Source organism: Egretta garzetta, unplaced genomic scaffold (assembly GCF_000687185.1).
Source record: "Egretta garzetta isolate BGI_Z169 unplaced genomic scaffold, ASM68718v1 scaffold81, whole genome shotgun sequence".
Lineage (NCBI taxonomy): Eukaryota > Metazoa > Chordata > Aves > Pelecaniformes > Ardeidae > Egretta > Egretta garzetta.
Window position 1 is genome coordinate 7790821 of NW_009258671.1, and position 27536 is coordinate 7818356.

Below are 27536 nucleotides of genomic sequence, written 5' to 3' on the forward strand. Positions count from 1 at the left end.
TCTTGGGAGCTCCCATTCTGAGTGGGGTTCCCTTCCTGGATCTGCAAGCAGCAGCGGTCCTGCCCGCAAATCTCAGGTTGTTCCACATCCCGTGGTTGGAGTTTCCCTATCCAGTTGGTGTTGGAAGTTTTCAAAAGAGAAAAAAGATCACTTCAGAGCACACTTTGGAGGGTTTTTGTCCTGCAGGAGGTTTAGAAAATTTTAGCTCTTGTTTTGAAACGATGATTTTTTTATTATTATATTTCTTTCAGGAATTTCAATTAACTTTTAGAAGCACTGTGAAAAGCGCTACATGCCTTTTTCTGTCATAGAAAATTGACTATGTTGTACTTCATTAAAATGAACATTTAGAGTAACCCAGCTTCCTGGAATCTGGCAAATTGTTATGGTAAATGTAGGGATCCTTGCCTGACAGTAAAACAAACATATTCGTGAAAGGACACAGAAGTCACGTTCCTCCATGTGAAAGATCCTCATCATCAACAAACCATAGGAATTCTTCCACAGCCCCCAGTAAAAGGCTTGCCTGGCAAAAGGCAGTTAACCTCACAGCCTTTCTGAGCTGCTGTACAGAAATCCATCACTTCACAAAACAAGCTGCCCACAAGGTGAAAGGAGTGTGCAACAGAAAAGGCGTGTTTATCTCAACAGGGTAATTTGACTTCATGCATTTTGAGCAGCAAGATTTGAAAAGAACCAATGTTCAGCACCTACATCTGGAGGCAGATTTCTAAGGGCTTAGTTTCTACTTAACCTCAACTTGCGGCAGCTAACATGTTTAACTCTTTAAAACTTTGCCCTCAAGGCATAGAGTGCTTGTGCTTCTCCTTCATGATCAGATTTATCTTTGAAACACTTTGGTGTTTCAGACATTAGTATATGGAGATTATAATGCAACAGCATTTATTATTATTGTTGCTATGGCTGCTAGAATTTTGGACCTGGTTCCCTGCTGTGTTTCACTAGAATTAACGCAAGACAAATTTTTTAAAAATCGAAACTGAGTACACCCTTTTCAGTCTTGCGCACGAGTGTGTAGGTCAGACAGAACTCCTGCCTGGTGGTGCAGAAACGAAGACCTTGGTGTGGTTCACAAGCCAGCAGCTGCAGTATAGCATGGTGATCCACATTTGTCGCTGAAAGCACTTAAAGTCATCAACCCAGAAATAATTCAGGAGTTGCAGATGGGCCAGAGCTGGTGCTATTTGTCATGTGCTTAAAAATGCAAGGAGATCAAGTATCCCATAATAAAGATTGGCACTCGCTCACTTGGAGCGTAGATGCTTTCATGCAGTTTCTTTGTGATGTGTGTGTAATTCTGGGCAAAATGTTCCCTAAATAGTGCTGTAATACAAAAAATAAGAATAGTATGTGATTTTGACACCAATAATAATATTAATTAATTGCTATTGAATTTGCTTCCTGATAAGTTGTATTATCTTGTCTGAATGCCTCATAATCATCGATGTATTTATCTCCATAAGGTGCTGTGGCATTGCTCTCCTCTCACAGTTGGGTTAGGGACACAGGAATGGTAATGAGCTTGCCCGAGGTCACACAGACTGTTTTGGGGAACAGGGATTTGAAACCAGCATCTAGCTATCAAGCCAGACTTCCTCTCCTGTAGACCTTGTCTCCTGCTACAAAGCATTCTGTGAGGAACTCTGTGTGCAACGTGGTTGTAGGACCTGGCCAGGGCTTCTCCAGTTTCCAGTAGGGAGGCTTCCAGGTGGCTGCAGCTGGGGAGGGAATAGAGAGGGAGGTGGCCTCACTGTGAGGACCACAGGGAGCTTACATCATAGCAGTTTTTGACCGCGTCCTTTGAAAGTTACAGTAAAAAGTAGACCCACAACACCGTTCTCTTTTTCCATAGATCTTGGGTGAGATTTTCCATGTGAGTGGAAATGCAGGGAAGCTAAGGGATCAATCTGAGGGGATGCTTTGTGGAGGATCTCCGCAGAGCACAGTTTGCTCTTCTGGCTTATGGTTTATAGGGCAGAGGGGAGCATGGTGGGGGAATTTCTCTGCAGGAACGTTTGCACGTTTAACCTGCCGTGTCCTCCTCCTGCTGCTCTCCTCCGCAGTCTTGCCCAGTAGGTATTACAGCAAGAAGAGGAGGAGGTAACCTGAGCTATTATTCTTTATTCTTCACAGGATTTTTCTGACTAAGCTTTAACCTCAAAGTCTCTGAGTTTACTAAGAACATTAGATGTGTCATCTGAAAAGACACAAATACTGAATGATCCGATACAGTGAAAAGAATACTAATTCCATAGTGCTAATAGTAGCTGTTACATGATTCATCTTTGTGTATAGTATCAGATCCACATCGTTTCCTGTGTGGTTTAGTCTTTGCAGTTAGCTGATTACAACCTAAACGGTTCACTAGTTTGTTTTGTGTTTTTGCAGGGCAGAAACTACTGGATACCCTAGCTGAAACCTGGGATTTTTTCTTCAGTGATGTCCTGCCCATGCTTCAGGCTATTTTCTATCCTGTGCAGGTGAAAAATTACTCTGTTACTATAGAATCTTGAAAAACTGGAAAAAGCAACTTTACTGGTTCATCAACAGATTGATGCAATCCTTAACTCTCTCTCCTTGGGCCAACCTCCCAGTGCAGCTGTTCTGTATAGTCATGTCATGCAAATAAGTTATGCTAACAGCGGTTTGAAGTGCTTGGGTGAAAAAGATGAAGGGGAGCTTTGAAAACAGGAGCAGAGTGCAGGGAGGATGGTTAGTCCTTCTGTCAACTCACACTGAAAGTCAAAAAAGGTTATGAACGATAAACTGAAATATCCACACATTGAAATAAGTGGAGCTGTGTTGACTTAAATACATAAATTTCCTTCTCTGCGATGGGAATTCGCCTCTGAAGTATCTCCACTTTTGAAAAGGAATTGTATTTCCGAGGTCGAATTCTATGCTACTACAAATGAACAGCAATAGTCTAGTGAAGTTAGACCAGTTTACATGAGCACAGAATTTGACTCCAGTAATTTTAAATCCACAGTACGTACTTGATCTGTTTTGGATGAGGCTCACTCTTCTAACTTAGTGATGGCCACGAAGTGTTGTTTATCACTTAAGTCCCAAGGAAATCTGTACCAGACAGGTATAAGTGACCTTCTAGAGTTGCTGTTATATGCCTACAGGTGTTAGTGGGAGTTTGGTGCCTAAACGTACTTGGGGAAACTTTGGAAACTTTCTCCCATTTTTCCAAGTGGACTTCATGCCTAAAATGATTGTCCAAATGTTATCGCTATTACCGTTTGCATCTGCAGAATTTGATTCTGAAAGAGAAGAGCTCTGAAAACATACAGGGCTACTTCACTCATTGACTTCTGTCTTAGCAGTAGAAACTTTAAAATGATAGACATAATGTGGCATTAAAAACCTATTAGAACATGATGGGAGATTTTTTTAAGTGCCACATAGTTTAAATCCAAGACATTTGAGAACCTAGAGATTATAGGTGGGCTCTCAACCTCGTTTTCCATGATGACTTGACTAAATTAGAACTCACTCAGATGTTTTTGAAAATTGCAGCAAATACCTCTTTCACTGTTGTGTTCCTGAGGCCTTTGAAAATAATTTAGCAACACAAGTCTCCTCACCTTTCAGGTGGAAATAATTGTTTGAATTTTCAAAGGAGCCTGGAGGGCGTAAGAACCCCGAGTCCCATGTAATTTCAAATAGATCTAGATTTTCTAAGCATACTTCCAAAAGCCCAGCTGGTGCTCATGTGCTCTTGTAAATTCTATTCATTAGCAACTGAAGCTGATTTCACCTTCTTTACTTCATTACAAATAATTAACAAAGTCAAAAGAAATGGGTGGGATGGGCTTAGTTTTTTTTATTCTGAACTAAGGTAAGTTAAGACCAGCTGAATGTCAGCCCTTTGGCTGGCAGCACTTGGAACTGCAGGCAAGTGTATATATGTACAGCCATATATACCCAAGGAAAAAGCCCTGGTGCCAGCACTGGGAACAGTTTAACAGCTCCTCATCAGGTATGAGGCAAGTGGTGTTAATCTCTGCAGGCAGAACTAGCATTGTATTCTTCAGATGAGATTTTTTTTTTCAATGAGAAGTGATGCAGAGAACTGCAGGAAGATGTCTTTGAAATTGCAGTATGAGACTTCAGCTCTGCTTCTACCTTATTGTGAAGTCTCCTAAACTGTAGAGAAAAGGAGGATCCACAGGTGGGCTGAGTCAGGATTCCCACCACAATTTGAAGACGGTATCCAGACAGTACTCAAAATCTTGAGAAATAATAGAAATTCAACCCTGCTTTTTTATTTTTTTTTAAATATATGACACATTTCATTACTGTTAAAGTGCAAAATTTTCATATATATTCTGTGCTTGAGCACTGTCTCCCACCCCAACCCCTCATCATCTTCATACACAGTTAGACTCAGTCATTGTCTGTAGCGTTCATTGCTGCCAAATCAAATTCACTGTGCAGATTTGTAGGCTGCTCTGTGTCCTTTGTTACGTTTCCTCTGCTTTTCATTCACATTTATCATTCCTGTAATCCCTCAGAAGTAGAAGGAATTTTGACAGCATTTTGATATTAATTTTCACACTGCTCATAATCTGTCTTGTTTTGTTTCTGTATCTAAGGGGAAGGAGCCCTCGGTTCGGCAGCTGGCTCTTCTGCACTTTAGGAATATAATTACCCTCAACATTAAGTTGGAAGATGCGTTATCACGTTCCAGAGCCAGAGTTCCACCTTCTATTATTCAGATGCTGTTAATACTCCAGGTAAATTGGTCACTTTTCTCAGGCTGTTTTCTTTAGCTGTCTTTCTGTACTGTATCAATGAAGTCATCATAAGCAGTCTCGTTTAAAGGTTGGACTCGATGATCTTAAAGGTCTTTTCCAACCAAAGCGATTCTATGATTCTATGATTCTATGATTCTAAAACCTCTTACCCAGAATGCCAGAGCTTCTGTGCAATTAAATGTGTTCCTAATATCTAAAAGTAGAGACTGTAGAGGTTCAGATTTCATGCCTTAAGATCACGAGAGTCTGAGAGTAAAGATTTGTTTTGAAACTATGGGCCTTGAAATATGAAGTTTTGCAAGCAAACCAGTGTGTGTGGTAATGACATGACTTCCATGAAATGCTGCGTGTTGCTGCATTAGCAGTTCTGGAGATGAAGCTTCTCATCTGGAGTAGGCAACAAAGTGAATATGCAATTTATGGTTGAATCATGGTCATATTTGGTTACTGGAACCAAATTCTATCAAAGCTGTTGATACAGAATCATTAAGACTAGATAGATACTGGTATTTGCCTTCGGTGCTAGATTTTTTTTTTTTTTAGTAGTAGTGAAGAGAAACAAAAAGAGGAAACTCCAAGCAAAAGGCAAGGTTAAGATTATATTTTTTTTGCTTAATTAAAGAAAAGCATGAGCTTGTGTTGAGAAGAAAGGGGATGAGGCAGAAGGGTTGGAGAGAGACAGGAGTGGATTCTCAGGGGGCAAGGAAGTTGAGATTTTTCCTGGCTGGTGATTTTTTTTATATATACAGCAAATGAAAGGATACAGTGTCTCACACTTAAAATTATTCTTTGCTCTTCATCACCATATGAATTAGTTCTGTGTCTGAAGTTGATTAAAGAGAAGGATAATCTAAAGGCAAGTGATGAAAATGAAGCAAGGAGTAAGATTCTCTCTGCTGAGTCAAGGAATGGTATTTCACTCCGGCTACCGCAGTGTATGTTTGTTGGTGTGTATAATGGTGTGTTTAACCTAATTTTCTCAGAAAAAGATGCTTGCCCCTTGTCTCCCTTCTCTCTAACCTCCAACTTGCCAAATGCTTCTTGAAACTGCTGGCTGATTGCGGCACAATGGCAGCAATATCAGAGATATTAAGATTCCTAGGAGTTTCATGGAAATTAGTGCCTGGAGAGAGGAGAGGAGCCTCAGGGAAAACTGGAGCATGGGCTTAACTGCATAATGAGACATCAAAGAATTCACGTAATTGAACTGTGAACACAGCTGTGTTAATAGACACCAGAGACTCCACATGAGAGTGAAAACCTTAATCACAGGAGGGTTGTCTGTCAGGCCTCATCCGTCCTTAGATGCAAGGTAAACTGTCCATTCTAAACCAGGCTTCAGCAGTGTCATTTCTAACAGATCTGCTAGCTTTTTTGTGGTTTCTTCTTTAGAGAATCTGTGTTGGCTATGTGCAAGATCCAGGTTCAAATGAGTTCAGTGGTGAACTGGGAACTGAGTAACATTACTGATCTAGGAAGTTCATAGGAGGTGATGTGGAGTCATTTGCCAGAAGTAGTGCTACAATAAATAGTTTCACAGCTCAACAACCAGAGGTGTTAACAAGGTGGATGCCTGTTTAGGGTAGAAGGCCAAATCCATTCTCATTCTAAAGCTGTTGATGGAAATCAATAACAAAGTGAGAGGGAGTTTGCCCCTGGGTGTTTGTTTCTGCGTATTTTACCTATGGCTGTGTGGTGGGGGTGGTGAAAGTCCTTTCTCGGCAATCGCTCTGCCAAACTTGTGGTTTAAAACCTGATGGAAATTACAGGAAAAGGTCAGAAGAGGATCTGAGAATGAACTATTGACATACTTAGCAGTGTTAGTCAATAACTGGATTTCAGAGCAAAGGCTTTTTCCTAAACTCAAATGTCATGTTAAACAAAAGCAGATTTTATACATTTATGGCATAATAATGGAATTTCCTTGACTGAGATGAACTCAACATGTGAATAGGGCTGGACGAGAGAGAACAACTCAGCTGTCCAAAGAGCACATGGAGGGCTTGTGTGCATGGATTTCCCAGACTGAGAGACGATGTCTTGGTGTGGACACTGTCTAGCCCCTATTTCTGTCTACCGTGGATATCTCTTCCATAACAAACTTGGTGACACTTGAACAGACTCCCATGGCTAGAAGATGAGCCTAGTGATGTCGACCCTGGACCAAGTGTTGAACCTGGCGCTCAGTTTCCCTGTTTCTGTCCTTGACAGCCTTGTGCAGCTGTGGTATGTAATTAAGGAGTAGGTCATGTTCTTCAAGACAGCAGCCATAATGTCAGCTGAAGGTCACAGGCTGACAGAGACCAATGCTGGCACGCACCCGTCTCTCCTGTTAGACTGGATTAAAGCAGCAGAGATTTGGTAGCTAATGCAGGGTGCATCTGGTATTGCTCATGTTTTAGCTTGCCATGGTGTAGGGGAAGAGCACTGTCAGGAGAAGACACTTTTCTTATGGAGGGGAGGGGAAGTTCTTATAAAGAGCAAATGGAAGCTGCAGCAATCCTTGGACTTTATTCAGGAGGTAGGTGCTGATTCAGCAAAGCTCAGTAAGCACACGTTTTACCTGAGTGTGGCTTGGCTTCATTGCCTTCAGCGTGTGAGTGATTTCATTGACCTCTGTGAAGTTACTGACCTATTGCAAGTTGCACACATTCCTTGCTTGCTCAGCTGGCTGTGCTCTGGCAAGAAGAATAAAACAGCCCCTGCCAAAGACCTGCTGAATGAAAGGGCCTGAAATGAAGTTGAGCCCCTTACTTCATTGTTTGGGTGGTTGATTTTCCTTCTTTGCATCAAAACTCTCATCCTGTCCACAATAAACTCTTTGCTGGAAGTATGCCTACCAGCCATGCATTTAATACTCTAGCATGTGATACAGCACCCACAGTGGTCCTCTGGCATGCAGTGACATGATAGAGGATATACACTGGGACAGAAGGGATCACCAACCTGACACATGCCTCTCAGTTTGCCCAGAGAGCCAGGTACCTCCATTTCTTTACATCTAAGACAGCAAATATTTAAAGGAAAAAAAAAAGGGGGGGGCGGGCAGGAATATCTCATACCTTCTCTATGCAGTCCCTCTTTGAAGGAAAGGAGAACCTGCATTTCTGGGATAAAGCTGTTATACAGTCTTCTATTACAATACTTGTATCTGAAGCTTTGTTGTAAGATACCCCTCATTTAAAGGATGAGAAATTATTCCTCAGGTTAATTATTGGACTTTGGCTCTCCAACCCAGTAGAGCCACTTCTGCATCTCACCAGTGCTATAACCTGGACTAATTACAAGCCAGTAATCTATCAGGAAAGGAGCAGTCCCCCAGAACTGGGGGAAGGAGTAATATTCCCATGCTGTTGAAGTCAGTGGGAATTTTTACCATGGTGTGGAAGAAGGGCTTTATACCGCTCAAACTTTCTGTTGCCGACGTAGCCTGACCCAGTTACAAAGCACAAACTGACATGTTAATCCTTTGAGGCTGCTTATAGGCAACATAAGCTACAGTGCCTCCAGGATGTTTCTGTTTAACTTTTAGGGCCTTCAAGAGCAGAGTCATGAATGAGGGAAGTAAAAGAAGAACTAAAACTTCTTTTGAACACGGAAAGATGCGCAGGAGCTCATGTAACTACGCTGAGTTGTCAGTCTCACATCAATGAGCTTTCTCTTTGTGTCAAATTAGGAAGCTGGAAGGAGAGGGATAAACAGGAGGAGACATTAGAAAAGAATTTTCTCCCTTATGCTCTGTGAACCAAAGAGAGCAAAATGACTACTGGAGGATAAACAGTCTGACTTGGTTCCCAAAACGTGTTATCAGAGATGATCTTTGCCACTGAAACTGGAACATCTTATCTCCAGGTATCTCTCCTGAGGTCTGAGAAAGTTGGAAGAGAGGAATTAAAGAGTGTTTATCTGTATCTTTTGGTTAACATCAGGATTATTTGAGTTCATAGAATCTCTCTGGGTGACCCAAGGTATTTAAAAACCCTAGAAAAGCACAGCACAATATCTCTTGTGCTGAGGGATGAGGCCTCAATAAACATAAGCTCTGCAGAGAAAAATAAAACCTGTGGTTTCCTTTTTGGTTTCTCTGAGCTTCATTTGAACTCCCTTGCCTGTTGTCTTTCTCTGTAAAGGAAGACAAAATAAATACATAAAACTGCCCAGTGGGACCTATTTGTTATCTCTGGAAAGTTCCTCGATGTCGGTTCAGCTCCTTGCACTTTAAAGGGGTGGAAAAGCACATTGCAAGAGCTGAAAGCAAGTGCAAAGAGCACTGTTTTTCCATCTCAGCAGCCACACAGCAAACCAAAGACAGTGTAGTGGTTAAAAACAAAATACCCTTTGCTATCAGAAAACTGCAGGGTCCTGCCTGTGTAACAACAGATTTGCTGTAACGCTGCCATGTGTGTCAACAGGGGCCAATTCTTTGTGGCCGTAGGGTTTTGAATTTGGTGGTTGCTTTTGAGAGGTTGTCTTGCTAGGTCTGTTAGAACCAAAGCATAGGTTGAACAAAGCGGTGTGGGTGTGAGCTTTCAACATGCTTTTAATTGCTCTACTTTTTTCCGAATTCCTGGTTTGTAAGAATAGAAACCCATAAATAAATGTATTGTAGGTCCTTATTTCAAAATAAATCACCATATAAAAAACCTGCATTTCCCCTGGGTTGTGCATAAATGTGTTTTCTTCCTTTGTGGTGAAAGGGTGGCTTGTCTCTGTCATTTGTACCAGCCCCATAGGCACATAAAGAGTTGAGTAAGAAATCCTACAGCTGGGACACTTCCTGACACACAGGGAAGAGTCCTCCATTGCTTTGTATCGACAGAGGTGAAACTGAGAATCTGGCCCTCAAGATTTACACCTCAGAGTATTTTGTAGAAACAATGCTCACTTCTAAGCAATGTGCTAATTTGCTCTATGATTGTGCTAATTTTCTGGTGCTGGGAGTCATTTCTGCATGGAAGCAGCAAAACCGCTAGGATTATTTCATCTACATCTTGGGGTATTGCCTCAAGCAGGTTGGGATGTGCTGTGTCAGAGTATGAGACAAGAAGCTGGGAACTGACTGGAGAGTTCAAAAAAGTGGCAGCAGCAGTAGCCTGAGTACAACACGGGGGATCCAGGGAGGTCTAAATGGACATTACAGCGCTGCTGACACTTTGGTCAGACAATGGTGCCAGGTGGGAGTGCTAAATACACTATTTGTACTAACGAAAATACCACCTTTGCTTGCTTGCCTGTCAGTCGAGAGCAATTCCCCTACCATAGCTGGGGACCTTGATGTAAGCGGTAAGGACGTGAGTCAGTGGCTATCCATTTTCCATTTACAAGCTGTAGGCTTGTAGTTAAGGCGGGAAACCACATCAGAGGCATTTTCCTCTTTATAATGTTTTTAGCTCTGTTTCCACCTGGCACTTACTTCACGGCTCACCACAAGTATGTTTTCTCTAGGGGCAGAGATAGGGGGAGCGAGCGTGGTTGCTCTTAACCATTCTGTAAGCCTGACCGACAGGGGGCTTTTTTGGTAGTAACTCCAATGCAACCAGCATTTCTGCACCACAGACCTTGAAAGATCTGCGCTTATGTGGACCCTCTTTGTAACTAAGGCCAATGGAAGTCCATTGCCATATGAAAAGAACAGGTTTCCTTTTGAAAGAGAGTACTCTCCAAAACTAGCTCTCAACATATTTGACAGCACTACACATTGCCACTTCTGTAACCTTAAGCAGAGGAAAAACAGGAAAGCAACGTAAAATGTTGTCGTTGTTTTGCTTTGTTATATATGAACCTGTCTCACGAACACCATGGCGTAGTAATTCAAGCGTGCATCTTGTTGTCCCTCCTCTTAACGGAAAGACTGGGAACATGACCACAACCTTGTCCATACCAATTAAACACAGTTGTTCTGGAAGGCAGTTTGCATTGTGCAAACTCCCTTTGGGCGTGTGCTCATAGTGCATTTTAAGAGTACCTCGCATTAAGTAAAATGTCACTTCTGTGAAGGATGCTAACCAAAGGCATGGCTTCAGATGGAGCTGGTCAAACGCTGCAGCAGTTGTCTAGACTGCCCTGAGTTACGCTGTTACCCTCCATCGGGTGCTCAGCAGTTACTGCCCATTTACTGTCTTGCGCTGTGGTAGGTGAGAAGTGCTTACGTGTCCTCCGTCAAGTTACCCAATGCTTGCCTTGGGGCTGGAGTGGGCGCACGCGGAGTTACGGTGTAGCTACCACCCACAGACTACCTTAGCCCACAATAATTTACTTGCGTAACCTATGTGTGAGTTGTGTCAGCTCAAGTCAGTTAGATACGTGTTTAATCTCAACTAAACCAGGTTGTCCTTACTAAAATATGTCTGTCTTCTGGAGTTTGCCTCCACTAACAAAACTGGCCTATTAAAGCCAGTGCAAGGTAATTGGTAGGCAAATCCTTAATTCTTAACAAAATAGAGTTAAATCAGTAAAATCACTCTTAACTGGAATTAGAATGTCCCTGCAGACCCTGTAATTTTATTGAGTAAGAGGGAGAAGGTTTTAACTAATTGCATTAGTTTGTACGAATGTCTTTTGTGGAGCCATTTGGGCCAGTAGACTAGAACTGGCATAAAAGATAGCATAGAAATTTTGACTATTGAAAAACTCTGAGCAGGAAACATTCCCACGGTGCAAGAATCCTTCGAGGCAGGGCGCTTTAATACTGTAATTCATGGGTTGTCTACAGGGGGAACATAAGAAAGTTAATCTAAGCTACCTTTTAAAGAAGATTAATTAGACCTCATTAAAACTCTGTATGGACACTCATTCTGCGAATTAAAGGGGTAGGAAGGGAGGAGAGTTAAATTAATGACACTTCAATTCTACATCAGAGGCCTAAGTACAACTTATCTAAACAGCTTTCTGTTCTTAATTTAGTGAATATAATTTCATTTTCCTCAGTGTCCCCGGGCAGACAAAGCCACCGGGGAATCGCGGCTGTTGAATTGCCCAGGGCACTACAGGGGGGGTCCCCAAGAGGTGGCAGTCACTTACGGGCTGTTACGGCTGACCATAGACCTGAGAGCCGTCCCCGGTGTCACCAGCACTGTGGGTGGTATCTTCCAGCTATGGCAGCGGTGGCACCTGGGACAAAAGGGGAGGACTGTTTGCGCTCCGTGGCTGAGTTGCGTCCATGCAGGTAGCAAGGTCAGCCGATGCTGTGGTTGGGGTCGCTGGTGCAGCACCCCCTGTTCTGCCCTGCTGGGATTCATCTGGCCCTGCTCATGAAAGAATGGCAAAAGCCACATATCCAACAGAAAGACTGTGCAGGGTTGTTTTGTAGTGTTGCATATGTAGATTTCCCCCTGGTTTTTGGAGACAAGTCGACATCAGTCGATGAGTTGACATTCCAGTCCTGAGCCACAGCTGGGTGCGAAACGGCTTGGGTAGCCCCCTGCAAGGTACCACCGTCCCCCTGCCTTCTTGCTGCCCAAAGCTTTCCGGCTGAGCACAGGGCTAGCAGAGTAGCTTTCCACCAGGAGATTTCGGTGGCAGCCCACATACCCATTCTCCTCCTGGTCTGTGAGCCTTCCCTGCAGCAGACAGGGGGCTGCACAGCACTCACTGGATTTTGAACACTGGTGCTAGCTGGTAGCACAGCTTCTTCTCCCATCATCTTGCTGGCTGCTTCATCACCTTTTACCTTCTCATACATTGCCTTCTGACTCTCTTCCTCCCCCAACCCCGTCTTTATTTTCCCACAGGGAGGAAGGTGGAGAGGGAAGTAGCTGGCAGTGTGTTAGTCACATGGAGGACAGCTGGAAGCTTGTTCTTGCAGGCAGCTCTTTCTCTGATCTCAGTTTCTCCCTCCTGTCTTTGATTACACCCATAAACCAGGTTGGGACCCAGTAGCAGCTGGCTGCAGGGTGCACACAACGGGGGGAGCTGCCTGTGCCGCGGGCCCGTTAGGTGGTCGTGACTGACGAGCATCTCTCAGCAATGCCTGAAAGGCTGAGTCCTCTCGGAGGCAGTGGTGACCTGAGCGAATTATAGGGACCTGGGCTGCAGCTGGTGGAAATGCAGGTGCTGTGAAGCTCCGCTTACTGTGTAGGCAGTGAGAGCTGGAGCTGGCTGCGGTCCCCCTGATTTGGGGAGAGACGGGGGCACGGCCAGGGCTCCTTGCCCTAGAAAGGGGGTGTCCCTTGGCAGCGGGCACAGAGTGGTTTGCCCACACCGATGTGAATGGCAGCTTTGTGGAAGAGTCCCTGAAGCTAGAGAGGAGTGAAACGAATCAACTCCTGTATTAATTGTTTGGAAGCAACTCTGGCAGCTGTTTGCTTTCCATCAGGAGTGATTTCTCCTGGGGTTTTGGTGTTTCCCTGTTTCTCTGTCTATGCTATAGAACTTTATTATTGTGGGAAGATGTGTTTCCAGTGAAGCCGACATGGTTTAAAAACAAGTTATATAAAATGTGCTAGCCTCTGCCTTCTCCCCAGAAGGTGGACTGAGAATGGAAAGAGTTGTGAAGGGTATGGAAGCTCCTGCTCTGCAATGCCACCCCAGTCCCGTCTCCAAGCCTTTCCTCTCCCAGTCTGTGGTTGCTAGTGCCGGAGCCAGCACCCTGTGGGGACAGCGTGTACCAGGCTGGTGGCACAGGGACTTGTGCAGACAGTAACTGCTTTGTGGTGTATTTCTTCCAAAAACAAAAAGGTTGTGCCTTGCAATCTGCAAAAGTTAGGAGGGTGGTCAAACGAGTCTCTTGGAGGCATCCTTTCTCCCGTGGTGAGTGGACAGGGTTAATTGTCTTCTATCAGTAATTTCCCAGTCCTAACCTTTGCTGTGGCTGCAGAAGAAACAACTGTGTGGCTCAGTGATATGCGACGTGTGCTGTGAAATTCATTAACTTGCCACTACCCAATTACTACAGGCAACTAAAAGGTAAACAGTTAATCATGTGACAGAGCAGGATTCAGTCAATTTAAACCGTTATCTGCTGGGGAGCCTTCTCCTGTTTCCAGTAAGCTACCTGGTGATTGCAGCAAAACTTCTGCAGCGCAAGGTGACAACGATGTGGCAGGTCATGCCTGCGAGTCAGGCATGTGGGCAGTGGTGCCAGGCGTCCCTGGTACGTTACGGCTTTGCTGCAAGCGAACCGGCTGGCCGTGGCAGCATGGTTTTGCTAAGAAGCAACCATCCATCGGAAAGAGGGCAGGGGCAAGCCAGGGGTGCAGGGAGGGGACCGCTCCTGACTCTGTGCTCTTCAAAATGGGTCCAGAGACCTCTGGTCTGAAGTCATTAGGCAGGGGATTGTGTTTTAGTGCTCTCTGATCCAAATGCAAAGCGAAAGGCAAGCCTGCTGCAATCAAGCAGACGCTGGCAAGAGGAAGAGACACCGTTTAGCCTGGCTGAAGTCTGTCAGAAAGGTATTTTGCAAAATACAGCTGCTGTACTCAGAGTGGCTCTTGCATAAAACCAATTAAATTTCTTCTCCTTGAGCAGCTAAGAGCTGTCAGCTGCTTCTGTTACCGGCCGGCATTTATCTCCAAGTCTTCTTTCTTGCTAGCATGAGTAGACAAGAAAGAGCCTTCGTGCACTGGGCACTGTATAAACACAATGAAAATACAGTCTCTGCACTAAAGATCATGCAGCCTGATGCAAGAGGCAGTAGATGTCTCTGGACGGACAGTTGGGGAACAGAAGGAAACGAGACAAACATACTCAAAGTGATTTTATGACAAATCGTTGGCCTCAGTGGTCTAGATGCCCTCTAGAGACGAAGGGCAATATGGTCCTTCTTGTCCTCGTGTTGTAGGTTGCTTTTTGGGCTCCAAGAAAAAAAAAAAGGTCCCTCATTCCTCCTGCATCACTCACAAGCCTTTCTTGTGGTTTCCCTGTTTAGCTGAAGAGAACAAAACCTTGGAAGCAGCAGCGGGGTATTTCCATTGTTTTTCAAAATGTCTGAACTAGATGAGGACAGATGTTTAGGCAGTACAAAGCTAGTGCAGCTCTGCTAAAACCTGTGTATAGTAGAGGAGGAATTGGGCAGTAGTTCTGTCTGAAAAGTTCTAAAGTAAAGATATATTTAGCAGTGGTGTTAACATATAAAAGAGAAGCAAGGAGAAGGCTTGCGCCCTGGAGGTGGCTGTGTGATAATTACGCGAGTTCAGTTAAAGCGTCAGCCAGCTTTGGAAAAAAAAAAAAAAAAACAAAAAAAGAAAAATCCCCTTTCGTTTCAGTATTAGGGTCATATGTATAAGAGGTAGGTCACAGCGCCTGTTGGTTTCAACCACACAGGTTTCCATTACACGTAGATCTACCACGGCTCTTGCAAGAATTGCTGAACGCTGTTGAATTTTGCCAGAGCATGGAGCTGTCAGCGTGCATGTCCCTGACGGGTGATGGGGATGAAGGAGGGAAAGCCAGCCCTTTGGAGCCACTCACACGATCACATCCCTACCCCGTGTACTGTTTGCATTCGGAGAGTACGCGGCTCCGCGCTCTTTGGCTGTGAACTTGGATTTTGTGTCCTTTTTATCCTCTATACATCGAGTTGCTGAGAGGGGGTTTCCGTTCTACATCCAGTCAGTTACTTTCGAAGTATTTTGAATTGGCAGAGACTTTTTTTATTGAAATTGAATTGTTCTGTAGGAATGTGTTAATTTCAGCAAAGCTTTTGCTGCAAGCCAAAAGGGCTCCTGCAGGCCCAGGCACCTGGGCTCCAAAACTAACATGTTCTGGGATTGATGGAATCTCGACCTCCTTGTGTAAGGGAGTAACCACGAAGTGCTTGCTCGGGAGCGCGCTGCTCAGTTCCCAGTGGTACCGGTGGGTTGCTCCCTGCCCGCAGAAGCATCAGGCTGAGGGCAAGCAGCTGTCCCGAGTGGCTGGTTGCCCGAGCAGGCAGCTGCCCGTGGGTGGTGACTGAACCACACACCTTCTTAAGCCAGGGTAGGTAGGTGATCTGGAGATGATCTGCTGCTTTCTGGCTCAGAGGGATGAGTTGGTGGCGGTGAAAATTGTGTCATTACCAGAAATAGCAAAAATTTAAAAAATCCAGAAGGCACAGCTGACAACGTTTGCTCAGCATTCATGTGTATTTCAGAAAAGAAGAAAATTTGTGGAGTAGATTCAGTCACCTGTAAGGGATGAAGCAGCGTGGAGGATGCTGAGGGATGAAATGTTCATTAATGATTTAAAAGGGGAGTGCAGCTGTGAAAAGCAGTATCAGAAATCCTCACAAGCAGGTAACAGCAGTCAAGTTAATGTTTGCAGCTCTTCAAAAGCGTTTCTTAGATGTCTCTTCAAAAGAGCCTGGATGCACTGAGGGAGGGCTCTGCCATCCTTTTTTCTGTTTGAGTACCCACCTGAAAATAAATGCAAGATGGAGTTTCTTGTAACAAATGGTAAATGAGAAAACACTCAGAACCAGGACTAGGTAAAAGACTTGAATGCTCAGAGTAAAAAGTCATCAATTCCCCAGCAAGGTTAGATAAGCTTAATGTGCATAGATCAGCAAGAACTTCAGGAGGGAGCCTGAAAAGAAATTAGAAGCTTTATTCTCTTGGACATTAAACGTCATATCTAATTATTTGGTAACTTGCAGGGTGATCTCTGCATGGGGCTGCACATGCGCTTCCGTGCACACGTGTGTTTGCCCATGAGTGTAATGTGGCAGTGCCAAAGCATTTGTAAATGCAGATAAACTGACTCCGGCTCAAATGTATTCCATAAACAGCTCTTCAGAGACACTCACCTATGCATAGATTCATTTGGTGGGTCGTTCTAAAGTCTCATTAGCTTATTTGACTGAGATGATTGCAGCTCTTGGCTGTGCCCAGGAGAGTCACTTCGCTGGGAATCAGACAACCTCTGGCCCTAAAACTATGAAAGGCAGAAACATGTACCATTTTTTTTGGTGGATCTTTATCAGCAAACTGGCTGTTCAGCTTCTGCAGGATCCTAAGCACTGTATTTAAGGCCTCAAAGTAACTTCCTTACTTCTAATCATTTCATATCTTTTACTTATCTTCAGTCTTCATCTTCTGCATTGTCTTTTGCAGTCTCATACAGAATGTTTAATAACATTTTAAAGAAAAATAATACATTGGATTTCTGTGGGTCAGGGGAAGACTAGCCTGTTCTTAGTGTTTCATCCTCTCTGGAAAGAAAAGCCGTATTGCTATCTTTCTGCAGCCGAGCCAATTTAAAAACTCTCACCAGCCTAACACAAACCATGTCTGGGTGTTTCGTTTTATCTTTTGTCTGTGTCTCGGTGTCACCAGCGAAAGGAAGAGAGAGACAGAGCAGCTTCTTGCACTGACATTGACATAACTTGGCATTTGCTGGAGATTAAAGTGAATGTGACAAGATCTTATTTCTGAGGCAGTCGCAGGGATCTGAAGTGCTGACTTCTGTCAATACGGCAATGGCAAGCCTCCCTGCCTCTCCCTCCCATGAATGCTGTTGCTATGAGAAAAGCAAGAGGCAGAGATGAGACAAGACATGATTTAACCCTTCAAATGTTCTAGGCTTTACCAGTATGCCAGTGGCTTAGTATGAAATGAGGAGAGGAAAAAAATAATGTGAGGCAGAACTACCGAGGGCTCGTGATGTTACAACCACGAATTGTGCGGCTGCATCTGTCCAACACATGCGAAAAGGATACCGGTGCCTAGGAATGGACATGTAACGCGTAGGGCATGGCCTCCCGTGGTTGTAAACCATTATAAAATTATTAACCTGACAGGGTTTATTCTGACTTAAAGCAGTTGAGAATTTGATGTACAAGTCCTACTTTTCACGTTTCTTCCCGCCATGAGATGTACCTGTTTGTGAACACGCATAGCATAGTCTTAGAGATTTATTGCAAATGAGGCCATTATGAATCCGTAGCCACCTCCGCCAGGCTGAGATGTCCCTCAGAGTGGGGAACGGCTTTCTTCCAGCTTGTTCCAGTCTGCAAAGGTGTGGCCTCCATTTTCCCCCAGCCCAGGCACATTTTCTCGTTCAGCCTTTGGACTGCTGCAGAGACACCCCCCATGGGAAAGAGGGCACACATAGTTTAAGTGGATCAGGTTCAGCTTAGTCAATGCAGGCTTGGACAAAGTAGAATTTAGTCCCTGCTTGAAGCAGTTTTGATCTTGTTTTGAGTCTGTTTCCTAAAGGCTAAAAAATGTCTGAGTTGTCTGCTTGGGCTGAAAGCAGCATGAATCATCAGGGAAACCCAGGAGGAAGTACCTGAAATTTTCTATCCTGGCAAACACAAGTGGGCAGGAAACTCCCAGTCCTTGACCCCTTTCTACTCCCAGTTAGTTTGATGCAGGGCATTTCTTTTTACCCAGATGTCTCTTCAAAATAAATCAATTGATCTTGTAGTCTTTCTAAGTGAGCTCCCAGAGTTTTAACGCAACGTTTTCATGGGACTTGAAGCTCTCGGATGGAGAGACCTCCAGAAACGCTGAGCCCCATTGAAGCCAGTGGAGCAACACAAGCCAGCCATGTGCCCTTGCTGCAAAGGCAGCTAATGGTATCCTGGGCTGTGTTAGGCAAAGGATTGTCAGCAGGTCGAGGGAGGTGATCCTTCCCCTCTACTCAGCACTTGTGAGGCCACACCTGGAGCGTTGTGTGCCATTCAGGGCTCCTTGGTGCAAGAGAGGCGTGGATGTACTGGAGAGAGTCCAACAAAGGGCCGTGAATACGATACAGGAGCATCTCTCATGTGAGGAAAGGCTGAGAGAGCTGGGACTGTTCAGTCTAAGGAAGAGTAGGCTCAGGGGGATTTTGTCAATGTTTATATATACCTGAAGGGGGAATGTAAAGAAGATGGAGCCAGGCTCTTTCTGATGGTGCTTAGTGACAGAACCAGAAGCAATGGGCACAAACTGAAACACAGAAGGGTCCGTCTGAACACGAGGAAACACTGTTTTACTGTGAGGGTGACCAAGCGCTGGCACGAGTTGCCCCTCCTTGGAGACATTCAAAACCCATCTGGACATGGACCTGGGCAACAGGCTGTAGGGGGCCCTGCTTGAGCAGGGGGGTTGGACCAGATGACTCCAGAGGTCCCTGCCAACCTGAGCCATACCATGATTCTGTGAACATCAGGATTTCATCAGTGTAAGTGGAAAAACTAATCACTCTCTCCATGTCTTATGTTTTCACCCTGTTTTCACCATTTCTGGCTTGGGCTGGACTGCCAGCTGATATCACTCAGCGTAGTTCCACCAACTTCAGTTAATGTTCAGAGTTAAGCTGAATTATTGTTGCCAACAGTCTGGTCATTCTCTGTTGGACAGCAGAAGAGTTCAGCATTGCACTCACCTCATAAATAGGAAAGCTGCAACTACACGAGGAAAGAGCTTAGTTAAAGTACAGAAGAAATCCATCCTCTCCCTTGTTCAGAATATTCAGTAGTTAGGGTGGTTCTTTATTTCTGGAAACTAGTTATGACCATCTTCATCTCATTGGTTAAATGATTTCTAGCACGGATTGTTCATGCTTAAGGGCTGCTGTAAACACCCATGCAGCAAGTTTTTACATCGCAGTTTTCCAGAAGCACGAATGTAGTTTACAAGAAAGCCCACACTGAGCATGCCCTGTTGCCTCTTTTTTTTCCATGTACTTCTCCTACTGTCACCATTAGCAAGAAAATGTTGAATTTAGTTAACTTCTGGTCTGACACTGTACGGCTGATTCTATGCACTGTGTTACCCTTGGTGTCAAGATTGCAAAGGCTGAGAAGAATCCATTACTACATCTGGTACCTCCATGAGTTTACTCGTGAGTCCGCATTTACTCCATGTGTAAATGGAGACCAGATGCTGCTCCACAAATGGAATTCCATTTGTATAATACTGGGGGATTCGCTCTACAGGGCTGAGTCCCAGGGAAGAAGGTAGCCAGTTGGTGGTGAGGGATCTCAATGGAGCCACTGACATTGGCTTCCTGATTTTGTGTTGGAGCCCAGACTGTTGCTACAGGGGATAGAAGAGCAAGATCTTTGAGTTTTTCAGTAGAGTGGTTTGCTGAAGTCAGCTGAAGATGGAAGAAATGTGAGCAGGAGGCTCCCATGATGATGCTCCGCAGTGCAGTAAGAGCAGCAGCTCTGAACAGCTGGGCACAGGAGGACAGCTTCGGACGTTTGGGCAACAGTCACTGCTCCGAGAGCCACTGTGGTGTCCTCCCAAAGCACAAGGTTGGGTGGGCTTGGTCAGTGAAAATACCACAGTGCTTTAGAGAAAACAAAAATTCTATATGTCTGGGGACCACTCCTGAAGTCTCTTCTCAACCAAGTAATCCAAAATGTAACTTTGCTGCCATAGGTTTGTGTGTGAGCATTACAAGATTGGTAAAAATTAGATGATTAGGTATTAGATGGTGTTAAGTATGTGCATATGTCTGTTCAAAGTAAGATGGAGGGATGCAGACCTCAGTCCAGACCCATAACATACCTGGGAGCACATGGCAAGCATATGGCAAGCATGAGAAATGGTGGTCCATTGCTCCCCAGTTCCTCCTCAGAGTGATTTCGTGTCTGCCTTGACACTGGGTTGCTCTGTGTTGCTCAAGGTTTAGAAGGTTGGATATGATGCAATGAAAGGTGTTACATGCGTCAAAGTGGATAACAAGTAGTCATGGCCTGTGAGGGCACTGGTTTCTCTTAGAAGCAAGGCTGCTGCTATCCATTTGACTAAAACAAGAAGCAGATCTTGCCGTTCCTGTGGTCACCAGGGCATGCGCTGCAGTCTGCACACCCTTATCAATTCTCCACCAGCAGCGTTGGCTGAGTAATACGTGTTTTCACTACAGATATTATTCTGTGTCTGCCTGGCAGTATGTCTTGTGACTTTTAATTTCAGTTTTCCCTGGGAGTAGTTGGGCAACTGTTATTACCCAGTATTTGTCAGCTTATCGCTGCTGCGTGTGTGTTTCTTTCAATCATATTGATCTGACCCGTTGCCAGTTAAAGGAAGAAATGTGTTTCTTAATGCATTTTTCTTTCCTCCAAGGAATCTGCTGCTTTTAAGCAGAAAATAGTTACATCTCTTAGCTGTTTTCCTTTGTGATTAAGGCAGGACAGTACATGAGGCCAGGACCTCACTTTGCGCTTGTGCTTGACCCTGTAGATGCTTCCTGCGGCACATTTCGTTTCATGTAGCACCAGGTCAGGGCTCCTTCAGCAGCAGGTCATGGCTTTTTGTCGGTAGAGCACGGTGGAGGCCAGCAGTTAAGGATACCCCAGCAGACCCAGGCTGAGACACCCCAACGGACTGAGGTTCCGGGTACATTAGTTGGCCATGAGCTGAGCCGTAGGTGGCCGCTTCCTGTTCCGTGAGACTTCGCTCTTCTGGGTCATCAAGTCACCAAGAGTAGTGATTGCTGAAATGACTTCATTACACCATCTAGAAGTCTGGCTTCTGCTTCTTTCTTTCTTGAGTCCGGAAGCTGGTAACCCTGGATCTGGCTCATGGCTGTTCCTGTTTGGTGTCCCCTGTGGTAGAGCTACTCCCACATCAAGCTCCAAGACGTGCTGTGCCTCCCTCGGTGCCATGTCCACTCCTGGCATGGTGCTAGCCTTGGCTCCAGAAGGCCTGCTTGCTTTGCCCACCCTGACCTGGGGGAAGACAGATTTTTATTTTATTTCTATTTTATTTTATTTCTATTTCTATTTTGTTTTTTCTATTTTATTCTGTTTTTTTTAATTTTATTTTATTTCTGTTTATTTTTAATTTAAAAGCTATCCATCAGTTTGTCAGTTGAAATAGGAGGCAGTCTTCTATACCAGTATTACTCATGTAAATATGCTGATCAGCTGCAGCATTAAAGCTGAGTGCTCCATCATTTAATCAACAAGTGTATGGTTCAGCACACCTACAGTTGCAGGTGGGGGCGAAGTAGTTCCCACCATTATGTCCAGTTGTTAGGGTACAGTTAGACACTGGAGATATATTTTTCATGTATTATTTATTGGGTAAATGGTCCTGCTCTGTGCTAAAGAGGGAAGTGAAAAGCAATGGAGTGAGACCACCGTTCTGGGATGTTACTGTTGGTGGGTGCTCTTAGTCAGAACTAGAAACTGTAAAGGATCTATGGCCTTTTACAAGTACTCAGCAAAACCCTAAGTTCCTGCTGGTCAGTTAAAAGCAGTTTGGTGTTTAATAGTGGTTTATGATTGTTTTCAGACACAGATGAGTGAGGAGTTACAGGGGGGCACCTTGCAGTTGTCCAGAACTGAAGCAGCCTGCGGTCAAGATGAGTACAGGGGGGCTCATACAGCAGAGGAGCTCAGCAGATGATGGGGGCCTTGGCCAGGGCCTCAAAGAGGAGGTCAGGATGGGTGTGGGGTATTGCAAAACAGTAGATGCCACGGGGACAAAGCAAAGGGTTAAAACTAAAGGAGTCAGGCATGAGAAAGTGATGGCCACCTGGAGATCCAGCTAAGACAGACACTGAAGTGCAGTAACACGAGCCAAGCATCAGTGAAGAGCAGCCAGAGAAGCAGGCAGCAAAAAGAACAGCCAGCAGCTAGGTTTACTTCTCACCTCTTGGCATGCATGAGACGTCCCCTTCAGGTGTGCCTGATAGCCAGAGGACGTGGCAGCTTTAGCTGTAGCTCTTTTGTCTCCAACTGTTGTGATTTACATGCTCTGTTCTCTGGTCTGGTGCCTCGCCTGCCATTAAGATGGCGATGCACTGCGGGATTTTTAGGGTAAATAATTTTTCAGTCTGTGTAACCCACCAATTCCCAAGGTTTCAAGGCAGTTGGATGAAGTGGTGAATGCACCATTCTTCTGCTGGTGTCTGCTCTGAACACCAGGAGCGCTTGAGAAGAAAATTTCATCTTTGTTCTACTTAGTGCTGTGCTAGCAAGCGCTTGTGAGCGGGCTGTGATTCACAGGGCGATGGGGCAGAAACTCACACAGCCTGCTTCGTGGCCCAGGAGCAGTCACTGCTCTGAGGGCTGCGTTTCGTTATCAGTCTCCCTGGGCAGGCTATGGACAGCGGGGATTTGCCACTGGTTTTTGCCACCGAAACAGTAAGGTTTTGCTTCCTCTTTGCTCCCTAATACAGGCGAAAAGGAGACGTGTAGCTCCGCATCCAGTTTTTAAGGTGAGAAGCGAGAGGCATAAGCAGCAAACAACACACAAAACCAGCTCCCTTCCTGCCATGTGCCAGGGTTTCACGAGCCAGGTCTCCTCCATCCGATCTCCTACCTCTACTCACAGGAGCATGGGAAGCCTAAAACTCCGCATCCTAATTTACCCAGGCTGTCTAGTGAGACATACCAGACCATCAGCAGCCTGAATAGTTTTTCATGGCTGTGACTGTCTTTGGTGATTGCTTCATGTCTGGGTTTTTTGTTTGGTTTATTTTTTTACTAGAGCCTGAGGAAGTGAAGTAGCCACCACCAGGTGAAAAGTGGTGGGAGGTGGATGATTAATTTCTGGCTGCTTTGCAACTCACAGCCTGAACCCCCGATGGGCTGGGCTTGGGGCTGTGGGGTTTACGGTCATTTCAGAGCATTCATTCGGAAGTGCTGTTACTATCTGATTATATTTTAGGTGTCTTTTTTTTACCAAAAATTAAAGGATTTCAGTTATGGTCATGAATAAAAAGATGGAGCTGGAGCCTCGGAGAGTATGCAGCAAGGGGCAAAGGCTGCAGGCAGGCTCGCATCTTACACCGGGTTGGATGGATGGCAGGTCTACCCACCTGCATGCTACTATCACTGTTCACTGCCTATGAAGAAAAGGGCAGGGTGTTAAAAATGAACAGAGTAGGATATAGAAATAAAGAGTTGTGATTGTGGTTGAAAATATAGCAAGGACACTTGATACTTTTTTTGGTAAGAAAAATTGTGGCAAATGTTACCAAAATAGAGCTTAGCTTTCTGGCACCTTTGCAAGTCACGTAGCCTACACTTAGATACAATGTTTGTAATGGCTTAATAGTATTTTTTATTAAAACATATGTTCATTAAAAAAATCTTCAAAGTGATCCATCTTTTTTTGTACAGCATGCAAAAGCTTAAATCCATAAACCTTAGCCTTAGGCAGCTTTTAAGGTTGTGTTTGAGGAGGACACTTCAAGTCCTTAAATGCCTGCCTGGAGTGGCATCCACTTTAGGACCACTTTGAGGCTTAGAGAAGTCCTATGTATTGAAAAAGGAGGCTGTGGCCTTAGGCGGAGTTACTAAACCCCCACTATCCTTCTGAACCTACCTGTCTTATTAGCAGTGCCAAAAGACAAATTTATTCTTTCCGCTCTGCCTTAAAATAAAGCCCTTGTGTCCTTTAAAAACTCAATAAGGACTTTGTGGTCAACTTACTAAATTAACAGGATGGAAACCTGAGCGGTTCCGTACGTCCATTCTCACTGGAATGACTTACAGTTTTGACTCACCAGGTTTTGTTCCCAAACACAAGGGATGTTTTGTTCCAGCAACCTCCTCCAGTGCAGCACCAGGGGGCACGCAGTTCCGCAGACGGGGCAGTGACTTCGGAAAGTAGCTACCTCAATAACCTGTAGTCAGCTACCTCAATAACCTGTAGTCTTTAGGGTGTACGGCCCTTCTGGGAGTGCTCACAGATCTACTTATCAAATGTAGTAGTGCATAGGGTCCTTTTAATGCTTTCAAACTACTATATACATTTCTTTGTTTCCGAATGATTTAATTGCATGTTAATGAGGTAAGGGACTTGGATAGTGTGTTATGTGCAGGAATACATGTTTGCCTTTTTGATGCTGAGTATAGAACTTTTCCATTTTCAATGGTATTCACATATTCAGGACTCAAATCCCCCTTATCCATTCCTTGAAAGTAGGGCAGACTCTTGTCGTAATATTACATTATAATCCTTCCAAAGGTAGTGAAGTGGCTCTTGTTGCATTTCAAAACAGTGTGACCAAGATGAGGATTTGATCCAGTAGCTACGCTCCTCCAGAAGTACGAAAGTACTTGCAGCTATTTGATATTGAGCTATTTTGGCCCTCAACTGAGAAATAAATAGGTCAGGCAAGGCCTTTGAAAGGAATTTAATAGGTACATCTAACACTTGCAGAGAAGCCTGAAACTCTCCTGTTAAAATGAAATTGGGTTCGTGCAAGTTCATGGTTATCTTTTAAAGTCAGTTTTTGCATGTCTGCAGAGCAAATATTGCATTAAAGGGTAGAGTCACTGTTTTACTGATAATGCTCCAAGTTTTCTTTTTTCCTCCAAATTATGATACAGCTTCCTGCAAGCTAAGCAGCCAGCCTGCTAGATCTGACTTTTGCTTTATTACTATATAGTGACATACCAAACTAGTAAGGCATCAAACAGTAAGTACAAGAAGAACCATGAGTTGCCAAAATAACAGGAAAATACTTAAAAAAATTATTTTATAGGTGACTTTTAAGGTGACGGTTTTTCAGAAACTGTTGTGATGTGTGTAACAATCCCAAATTGGCTTTACCCTAAGGCTAATTTTGCCTTTATAAGCAACATCACTTACAAATTTGGGAAAGGGTCTAAAAAGGACCTCATGTATCTTTAAGTATATATAGATATCCATGTAGATAAATGTATAGATGTCTATACAGGTATATCTATCATCTGTATTTACAAATACATATAGCAAGCCTTTATAACCGCACTTTGCTCCATCCTAAGGTTCCACCAGGAGTGCCTTCCCACCGAATTAGAAGGTGTCACACAAAAAAAGTGATTTCGCAGATGGCACAATGGATGGGGTGGAAACCTTCAGCGGAGAAAAGAGTTTAAATGCACCTTGGGGGATGGCAGCTAAAGCAAAGCAGAAGCTGCTACCGGCCTCTTAAAGCTGATCTGTGATAGGAGGTGTCCATCCTTCCCCCTGAAGCTCTTTGCCCCCCTCAGCCCCACACCGTGCCGAATAACAGTACCTTCTGATGTGAGGTTTGCACGCTGCTGTGGTAGCAAGAATTGGCAGGTCAGTTACCGTTTCAGACCCCTTCTCCAGCCCAGCCATGCTGGATGCTAATATCAGGGAGGCAATAACAGCCAGGACTCTGCAAGCCCCTGCCAGGGCTGAGGTGTCTGCTGGCTGCTGCACCCCCTGTTGATGTGGGCTTGCTGTTCCCCATGCCCCGCTCCCGGCTGGCTCAGAGGTGCCGGGGCCACAGCAAGCCCCGCTCTGCCTGCCCTTCAGCTGCACCAGGTAAGGTGCAGCACCAGCCATGCCTGGGGTTCGCTAAAGAAGCAAAATTGGAAGAATTGCAGAATTGGAAGGCCCCGCTTTCTCAGACAGGGTTGTGGGGCACCCCTGCCCCTGAGTTATACCTTTGGTATATACCAAATATACCTTTCGTATATCTCAGCTAACTCGTTGTGGGCTGATGTACAAACCTGCAGCTACCTCCTTCCTGGGCCATGATCTTAAGAGCTCAGGAAGAGGAGCAGGGGCTGCCTTACACCCCATGACCCAGCCTCTGACAGCCTACAGCCCAGACCCAGGGGTCAGGATGCTTCCCAGCCGTGTTGTGTTGACACAGCCGCAGCAAGGACCCACTGGCTCTGGGTCAGGGGACGTTCAGCTCCATGAGCAGCCGGCGGTGACTGCAGTGCGGTGCCACTCTGCCCCTGGGCAGGGGCTGTGGCCAGGCAGAGGTGGCCCCAGCTTGCTTTGAGCCTGCAGACGCTCCTCTGGGCCTCTCGGGCTGGGGTAATTCCTAAATAGGTGATGGCATCGTTCAGGTCATATGGGAAGTCTGGGTTTGGAAAGCTTAAGATAGTCCTTGCTGAATATCAGGGTGTACTTGTATTTGGTTAAATAAAGGCCCAGAGGATGTTTGTCACTGAACAACACAGCAGAAAGAAATGCAGGAAAGCCGCTCTTTTACAAGCTCAGGACACGGTTTGCAGCCTGTTACAGCTCCTGCTCTCACAGAAACTCCCCACCCAGAAGATGGCTTAAGGGAACTGCCCCATCGGGCGCCTGCAGGAAGGCCTGGAACAATGATCCAGGAATCCGCAGGAAGGATGTTGCAGGTGGGTACGGCACGTTTGTGCCAAGGTGCAGAGCAGAAGAGAAGTCACCACGGCTCTAGCGGACACCAGATGTTTTGCGACTTTTTGGTATGTTTTGAAAAGCATCCCGTGGATGATGGCAGAACTGAGGAATAAGACTAATGGCAGGCTGTGTTAATACTGGGTGGGTTTACACTGGTATTTTTTGGCCTCTTCACTTCAAATGTGGGAACTAAATGAGGCTGAGGTGAAAAGGGGGCTAGAGATATGTTGTGGTTTAACCCAGCAGGCAGCTGAACACCACGCAGCTGCTCACTCACTCCCCCCTGCCTCAGTGGGATGGGGGAGAGAATCAGGGGGAAAAAAAAGTTAAACCCGAGGGCTGAGATAAAGGCAGTTTAATAAAACAGCAGAGGAAAAGAATAATAGTAATAATAATAATAATGGTAATAGAATGTACAGAATATTTAAAACAAGTGATGCACAATGCAATTGCTCGCCACCCACCGACCGATGCCCAGCCCATCTGAGCAGCAATTGCTCTCCCTCCCAGCCAGCTCCCCACAAGGATGACGTCACATGGTCTGGAACAGCCCTTTGGCCAGTTGGGGTCACCTATCCTGGCCGTGCCCCCTCCCAGCTTCTTGTGCCCCTGGCAGAGCATGGGAAGCTGAAAAAGTCCTTGCCTAGAGTAAGCCCTGCTCAGCAACAACTAAAGCATCAGTGAGTTATCAACATTATTCTCATACTAAATCCAAACCACAGCACTAGGCCAGCTACTAGGAAGAAAATTAACT

The 27536-nt window shown here is 45.0% G+C and overlaps 1 protein-coding gene across 3 annotated transcripts in view; it reads left to right on the top strand.

The window, feature by feature from the left end:
• Nucleotides 1–27536, top strand: part of PRR5 (proline rich 5) — a 57179-nt gene that overhangs the window by 22167 nt on the left and 7476 nt on the right. For all 3 annotated transcript variants that reach the window (XM_035888534.1, XM_035888533.1, XM_035888535.1), the window contains 2 exons: nucleotides 2410–2501; nucleotides 4626–4766. In XM_035888534.1, the coding sequence (XP_035744427.1) occupies nucleotides 2410–2501; nucleotides 4626–4766 (233 nt within the window). The remainder of the gene's footprint in view (nucleotides 1–2409; nucleotides 2502–4625; nucleotides 4767–27536) is intronic.